This window comes from Marmota marmota, unplaced genomic scaffold, assembly GCF_001458135.2.
Source record: "Marmota marmota marmota unplaced genomic scaffold, marMar, whole genome shotgun sequence".
Taxonomy (NCBI): Eukaryota; Metazoa; Chordata; class Mammalia; order Rodentia; family Sciuridae; genus Marmota; species Marmota marmota.
Genome location: NW_026000026.1, coordinates 7,696,471 through 7,704,324, shown reverse-complemented (window position 1 = coordinate 7,704,324; position 7,854 = coordinate 7,696,471). Strand labels below are relative to the sequence as shown.

Here is a 7,854-nt window from a genome sequence, read left to right as displayed (position 1 = left end):
GCCAGGGGACCAGTCAGCACCGGTGCCGCCCCGGGATGCTCCCGTCCGGGGCCGTGCACACACCTCAGGGTCGGTCCCACGAGATCCACGGAGCTGAGAGCTGCCCACGCCGGGGACGTGGCTCGACAGATGGCCCCGTGTCGTGCTGACGCAGGTGGCCAGCCGCGCGGAGGCGGAGCGCACGATCACCCGTGGGCATGACGGCTGCGTCCCTGGCTGTGGTCACCCTGCCGTGCTTCTTAATGATCATTTTCCAGTTGACGCAGATTCGCGTGGAGAGGTCACCTGGGGCAGCCGGCCACGTCCACGGGCACAGCCAGCTCACCTCGGGCCTACGGCCCCCAGCTTGGTCTTTCCTGAGCTTGATCCAGTCTCACACTGTCCTGCCCAGGGAGCCGCAGGCTGTCCCCACAAGGTGCTGTGGTGCCCACACGGGCAGAGACCTTGCGACCCCAGGCAGCGCAGCACCCCTTTACCTGGCAAACAAGGACCAGGAGACCCAGGCAGCGTGGCCGGGTCACCACCAGGCTAGTGGGCAGGGCTGGATGCCGGGCAGACCCGGCCAGCGGCCCCTGGGGACAGGTGGGAGAGGCCTGGTGCAGGTTTGTTCTTCCAGGAACAGCAGGCAGGGAGTGGGCAGGTGGCAGTGCGCAGTGTCAGCCAAGTCCCAGTGGCTGGGAGCTGTTCTTGTCCCTATTTAAAATGAGAGTTGAGGACCTTGCCCATGGTCACCCGATTACCAGTCTCACCTGCACATCTGTCACAGGGTCTGGGGTGGGGTCCCTGATCTGCCTTTTTCTTTTTGGTTGTTGATGGGCCTTTATTTATTTACTTATCTGTGGTGCTGAGAATCGAACCCAGTGCCTCACACATGCAGGCAAGCGCTCTGCCCCTGAGCCCCAGCCCCAGCCCCTCCCCAGCCCTTTCGTATTTTTTATTTTGAGACAGGGTCTCACTAAGTAGCTTAGGGCCTCGGTAAATTGCAGAGGCTGTCCTCAAACTTGCAGTCTCCTGCCTCAGCCTCCCAAGGCCCCGGGATTAGAGCCACCCTGACCCGCATAACTCCTGCCTTTCTAAGGAGATCTGCGGTTGTTCTTACCCTCAACAAGTTGAGAAGCACCCCACTTTCTAGAAAAGCCTGGAGGAACGGAGGAACCAACTTTGCAGTCAACTCTGCTGTCCTGCGGCTGTCACTCTCTGCCCTACGGTGTCACTCTTGTCCCTTGGGCTCCCTGGAGAGTTCCAGCTGGGGTGAGCTCAGGTGGAGGAGCTGGGCCCTGCTGGCCTCGGTCCCAGGCCACCTTCCCCCCTTTCGAAGTCCTGCTTATCTCCAGAGGGGCCCTTGCCCTCGTCCCTCTCACCCTGCCCTGCCCACCTCTTTCTTCTTGAAAATATGTAAAGACTTCTTCCAAGGCTGTTAAAGCCACAGGGTCACGATCCAAGCACATTTTTTAAAAGATGCATCACATTAGAGAAAGGGTTCTACCTCAGCCGCTGGAGTTCAACAGAATGAAAAAAATTCAGTACACTTTGGGATTTATTGCTGAGCGCAAAGCTGGGAGTTTAAGTGGCCGAGGGCACCAGGTGACTCACCTGTCATTAGGCCGCTGTCACTGCCTGCGTCGACACCCCGCTCACCGAGTCGGTTCTTGGCGCCTGGACGGTGCCCAGCGTCGTCCCACCCACACGGGCCGGAAGGGCCTGGCCGGGGCCTTTGCTGCAGCAGATTCCACCTCCAAACCAGGAGCACAGAGTCCCCGGGAAGGTCCGGGAGGGGGACGGAGACGTCGGAGGAGCGCGTTTCCAGTTCCAGAAGAGAAACAGTGACTTGTTGCCTGCGGTGAAGCCGGTCAGCGGCCACCTCCACGGCCTTGGCTCTCCTGGCCCCTGCTTGCCGCGCCTGAGGGCGGTCAGCCACCACACTGCTGGGAAGCAGCCTCCTGGGAATGGCGCTGCCCCGTCGAGGGTGTCAGCTCTGAGCCGGCTTGTTCCCCCTTCAGCCCCCCAGGGCCACCTGTCCTGCCCATCTCCTGTCCCTTCTCCACAGTGACCTTCCTAAAACGCAGACTTGTGTCACTCCTATGATGCCAAAAACCGTCAGTGGCTCGAGATGAGCCCAAGGTTGCGCCGCACAGCCACAGGCCCTGGAGGGCAAGGCTCGGCCTCTCTCTCTGGCCGCATCTTGGTTTGATCGTTTTATAAGTTATAATTTAAACATCATAAACTCACTTTTAAAATTTTGTTTATAATATATTCACACGTGCCCATGCTACACAGTGTGATTTGATGAGTTTCACTCCCCAGTGCCTCCCTCCCCCCCTCCCCCATCCCCTTCTTCTGTTCCTNTTTTTTTTTTTTTTTTTTAATTCTCTCTCTCTTTATTTATTTATTTATTTTAGTTTTTTTCGGCGGACACAACATCTTTGTTTGTATGTGGTGCTGAGGATCGAACCTGGGCCGCACGCATGCCAGGCGGACGTGCTACCGCTTGAGCCACATCCCCAGCCCCGTAAACTCACTTTTAAAAGATATAGGGAACCGGGTGTGGTGGTGCAGGATGTGATCCCAGTGATTCGGAAGGCCGAGGTAGGAGGGTGCCAAGTGGCAGGCAGCCTCACAACTCAGTGGGACCCTGCCTCAAATAAAAAATAAAAAGAACTAGTGGTAAAGCACCCTGGGCTCAATCCCCAAAATAAGTAAATAAAGTGTCTAGGGGCTGGACGGAGCTCAGCGGGTACAGTGTGGGCTCAGCGTTGCCAAGGCCCTGGTTTCAGCCCCGCGGTGCCGGTTCTGTGATCATTTGTTGTTTTCAGTTCTGGGGATCAAACCCAGGCTCTTGCACATGCTCAAGGGCTACCATGGAGTTACACCTTCAGCCCTTTTCAAATTTTGAGACAGAGTCTCTTTGAGTTGCCCAGGCTGGCCTCCAACTAGCCATCCTCCTGCCTCAGCCTCCCCAGTAGCTGGAATCATCAGTGCCCCACCACACCTGGCAGTGCCTCATTCCTTTTTATGGCTGAACCATATTTCGCAGTGAATATGAAATGTGCCATGTTTTGTTTATCCTTCGCCGGTTGATGGACACTTTCCTCTTCCCTGGCGATCGTGAATGTGCTGCCATGAAGAACTGTGTTCAAGTTTGTGCAGGAGCATGTTTTCATTTCTCTTGGGGAGGAATAGCAGTTCCAGCGGCCCTCTGAGTTTAAGCTTGGGAAGACGACAGGTTGGCCCCCGGTGGCTGACCACCCACACCCCCATCTGCAGTGTGCGGCTCTGATTCTCCTCCGCCTCGTCTCCCACCTCCTGCTGGCCCTCGGGCTCCAACCGCACACCCAGTGTCGGCTCTCATACTGGCCTGACCCCACTCACACAGCCAAGGGGCGCCTCGAAGGTGGCTGGAGTTCTGAACCCATCAAGCGCCTCCTTGTCTACCCTGAAATCCACAGATGCCATCACCTTCCCGCCGACATAATAAAGCAGGTCCGTGTAATTCTCAAACCACAAAACGGAGGAGAATAAATGGAGAGCTGCTTCTGATGGGTTCAGGGGTATTTTAGTGCTGGACGTCCTAACGAGGTGGAGCCACAGTGCAGGGGGCAATGGTTACTGGGTGGACGAGGTGCAGGCGTTGCGTGGGGCTGACCCGGTGCGGTTCCTCCAGAACAGGAGATGGGGCTGTCAGTTCCCAAGCCAAGTGAAGTCAGGCTTCTCCATTTACCTTCCAGGACATGCAAACCCCAGGCCGCCGCGTTCCAGGAAAATTCAGGGTCTATGAAAAAAACATGCAGAATCCGTCTGTGCTTATGCACAACGTGGAGTCAGTTCTCGATGAACCCCATGGCTCTGCGGGAACCCGCACGGGCCTGCGCATAAAGACGGCGTCCTCAAGGAAACGCTCTGGGCCCTCACCAGCACCTTCCCCTCGAGAGCAGCCTCAGCTCAGAGATGTTTTTGGGCGGGGTGGGGACTGGAGATTGAACCCAGAGGCACTGGAACCCAACTGTGCTCCCAGCCCTTTCCATTTTTTATTTTGAGACAGAGTCTCGCTAAATCGCTCAGGCTGACCTTGAACTTGCCATTCCCCTGCCTCAGTCTACCTTGTTGCTGGGTTGGCAGGCATCGCCTCTGTGCCCGGCCACAAATATTTCTTGAACCATTACATCAGGGATTTTTTTAAATGTTTGTTTTGCAGTTCTGAGGGTGGAACCCAGCCTCACACATGCTAGGCCAACGCCCTGCCACCGAGCTGCACCCCCAACCCACACAGAGGATTCTCTCTCACCTCCTCTCTTGTTCTGGAAGCTTCTGGAGGACGGTACCAGGCCTGAGCGACCTGTGTCCCAGGGCTCAGGTTAGCTTCTCTTTCACCCGGAGAGCACTGGTCAAGTATTGAATGAGCGAATGAAGGCAAAATCAATGCTGGACGGTCCGTGTCCTCCTAAGTGGCTTGGGATACACTGATACGCCTCGCAGACCCTCAGGAGCCGTCCTGCTAGGAGGTGGGCCTGGCGGGGTTCTCTGCCCGGCCGTTGTCTTAACTGCTAACAGTTATTCCGGCTCTTGCTGGTGTGTCACAAACGGACCCCAAAACACACTGGTTAAAGCAACGGCAGTTTGGTCGTCTCTCACGATTCTGTGGGGTGGCCTTCCGACCCCACAGATGGCCCACGTGGTCACCTTCATCTGACGACTCAGTCAGGCTGGAGTTTGAAGGCGGCTTGTCCGCGCCCAGCAGTGGTGCCTCGTCAGACGGGCACAGGCTCCCACCACTGGGCTTCCCTCTTAGAGCCGCTGACCCCAGGGTCCTTCACCACGGGGGGGGGGGGGCTGGAGGTTCCAAGAAAGTAAAGGACGGCACCTGCCAGGTGAAGGCCGGGTCCAAAGCCACCCATCACCTCCACCCCCTCTTCCTGCTGGCCACAGCCCCACGGAAGTGCCCGGTCCCGGTAGGCAGGGCTCAGCCCTGGCTCTGAGGGGAGGGAGGGCCAAGACTGCAGGTCCAGGATGCGCAGGGATGGGGGTCCCGTGGGACCCAGAGCCTCCTCCCCTGGGGACCTGGGGTGGACTGGAGGGTGGGGTCTGGGTGTAGAGGTTCTTTCGGGATTTCGTCTGGTCTCGGTGGCGGGTTGTCTCGTTCCTCTCAGCTCAGCTGCGTGAAGAGCCTCCGCGGTGGAGCACTCCGCTGGTTCTGCAGGTCTGGCCACAGCCCCCGAGGGTCGTCACTGTGGCCCCTCGAGCTAGATTCCTGGAGTTGGGACCAGGTCTGTCAAGGAGGACTGCGCCACCTGGGAAGACCCTCCACTTCCGGCTCCGGGCCTCCCTTCAGCGGCTCCTCATGCCAAGGGCCCTGTGAGGAGGGAGCGTGGTCACGGAGCCCCTTGGAGCGCCCGGCACCTGTGCGCAGAGCAGGCTGCGCTGGGGACGGCTGGGAAGGAGCCAGCGCATCTCGGGGTGGCCACAGCCCTGCCCCAGAGGATTCTGCACGGGGTGGGGGTGGGTACGGAGGGGGCTGGACTGAAAAGCAGCTCAGTGGCACACGTCATGTGCCCAAGGTCTTGTGCCCAAGGTCTTCAGCTCAGGAACAAAAAAAAAAGCATGGTGGCACACGCTTGTGGTTCCAGCTGCTTGGGAGGCTGGGGCAGGAGGATCGCAAGTTCCAAGCCAGCCTCAGCAACTTAGGGAGGCCCTAAGCAACTCAGTGAGATGCTGTCTCTGAATAAAATATTTTTAAAAAATGTCTGGGTATGTGGCTCGGTGGTTAAGTGCCCCTGGGTTCAATCCCCCGTACCAAAAAAGAAGGAGAAAAAAGAAAACAAAATAAAACAAAACGCCGGGAATCTCTTGGTCCATCTTCAAAAGAGCAACGCCTGCCTGAGACACGTCCCCGCACGGCTGGCCTCATCGGGGCCCTGTGACGAGACATTTGTGCCTCAGTGTCAGTTATAAACCCGAACACTGCAGGTCTGCCCCCACCCCAAGCAGATTCCAAGCAGCGAGAAGGCAGCCAACCCAAATAAATGTGGGCCCAAGTCCATTGTTTCCAGGGACATAGAAGCTGCCGAGAACCGCTTGGAAGAGGGCACCCGGTGCTCCCCGCGGCCAGGTTCATCTGGGCACTGCCTACCCGACAGCTTGGCGGGCCCGTGTGGCAGAGAAAGGCGACCATGGGCCGGGGGCGGATGGGGGCAGAGCCGATCAGATGGTCCAGGGAGGATTGGGCAGTGTTGTCTTAGAGCCCGAAAACCGAGTGCGGCCCACGACCAGGAGAGTGGCCGAATTCCTCAGCTGGCCCAGTCATCCGGGGAATGCGAAGACCGCTTTCAATGTTGTGTTTGTAAGGAAATGACAGTCCCCACGTGGGCCACGTCAGGTCCTCCAGAGACCCTGTGGGCACTCACGGGCAGACACTGTTTACTTAACTGGAATTGGTTTCTGAAAACATGCGGCTCTGGAGGGTGGGGGGGGGGCACGGCCACTGGGATCTTCTTTCAGGTCTGGGCGGGGCCCTGCTGATCCCCTCAGGCTGATAAGACCCCAGATTCCAGGGCAGATCCAGGCCTCCCGACAAGGGCTGTGGCCAGGACCTGGTCATTCCAGAGGCCTCCCGGTGATCAGCGGGGCCTGGAATGAGGCTCCAGATGGCCAGCATGAGGGTGGGGGAGATTCTGGGGCCGAAGTTATCTCTAGGAAGAATCCAGCGCTCACATTCTTGTCGGCTCTGGGAGCTGATGGGTTGATAAAGGGGGAGAATTTGATGCCTCTGGCTTCAGGAAAATGGCAGCCAGGATGGCTTTGGGACACCGTCCCCCTTGTGACGGACTTTCCACAACCCCTAGAACTTGCGATCTTCCTGCCTTGGCCTCCCCCGCAGCCGGGATCACGGTGTGGGCCATCCCGCCTGGCTGATTCCTCCTCTAGCAGGCGCTCTTGCCACCGCGTCGCCTTGAGGGCTCATTCAGGACTTTCCCACGTCTCCCAGCTGCCTAGTCACCTCTTAGCCTGGTGTCCCCAGATGTCCAAAACTGGGCACTAAATAAGGCTCCTTCCTTCCTATTCCTTTTCCTCCCAGGGGACCCCCCATCGGCTGGCCCATGGTCTGCCCTTGGGCTTGGGAGGGGTTATTGGGTCTAAGGTTCAGGACAAGGCAGAGGTGCTAGTGTTGGCCCAGGTCATGTGCCCAAGGTCTTCAGCTCAGGAACAAAGAAGCCAAGGTCAGACTCTGGGCCTGGGTGCCCAGCAGGATGCCCAGGAGGGGGCCCCACAGCCGGGGTGGGGGCTTGGAGGTCGCTCAGGGGGATTATTTATTATTTACTGCTGAGTGGCTTCCCCCAGAACTCTTTACTTTTCACTTTGAAGCAGCCTCACTTGCTCAAACTCCTAGTCCTCCTGCCTCGGCCTCCCGGATCTCTGGGATTGGGGGGCGCCGCTGCGCCTCGCTGGGTCCCAGGAGTTTCAAGGTTTAGTGAAAACAGGGAAGGTACAAGTCGGGACCCAGGAGAGAGCCCCGGCCTTCGGGGGTGGAGCTGGCTCATTCGGGCCAGTGGTGAAGTGGGAGAGGGGAGAGGCCGGGGCTCGGCAGGGCCCTACGGCTGCCCGTGAGGACCAGATCAGATTGGTCACCATCAGACGCACCACCTGGAAGACCAGGTGATGCTTCTGTCAATCGCCCTGAAGACTTGGTGACACTCTGATGGGCGTCCCCTTTATTCTCGAAGGCCAAGTCCCAGGCCTCTACCGCCCTGCCCAGCGCTTAGCACTTGGCAGAGTGGGCCTCTGCCCTCTGCCTCCCCTGAGACATTTCCTCCTGTGGGGCATCAGGTTGAAGCCCTGCCCTGCTGACCGCTGAGGGTGCCC

General features: G+C 58.3%; 1 protein-coding gene across 1 annotated transcript; it reads left to right on the top strand.

The window, feature by feature from the left end:
- The first annotated feature begins 197 nt into the window (after positions 1–197).
- On the top strand, positions 198–6,527 carry LOC125619209. Its single transcript, XM_048811944.1, has 6 exons — positions 198–602; positions 1,604–1,921; positions 4,818–4,946; positions 5,145–5,552; positions 5,962–6,103; positions 6,493–6,527. Exons 1-6 carry the CDS (start codon positions 198–200, stop codon positions 6,525–6,527), a joined length of 1,437 nt encoding a protein of 478 aa, XP_048667901.1.
- Positions 6,528–7,854: the final 1,327 nt, after the last annotated feature.

What these genes read in the sequence shown, in the direction of transcription:
- LOC125619209 (XM_048811944.1), top strand. Translation starts at nt 198, where the DNA reads ATGACGGCTGCGTCCCTGGCTGTGGTCACCCTGCCGTGCTTCTTAATG. An exon ending in GTGGGAGAGGCCTGGTGCAG is followed by an intron (nt 603 to 1,603) that starts GTTTGTTCTTCC and finishes ACCTGTCATTAG; the next exon opens with GCCGCTGTCACTGCCTGCGT. An exon ending in CCGGTGCTCCCCGCGGCCAG is followed by an intron (nt 6,104 to 6,492) that starts GTTCATCTGGGC and finishes ATCTTCTTTCAG; the next exon opens with GTCTGGGCGGGGCCCTGCTG.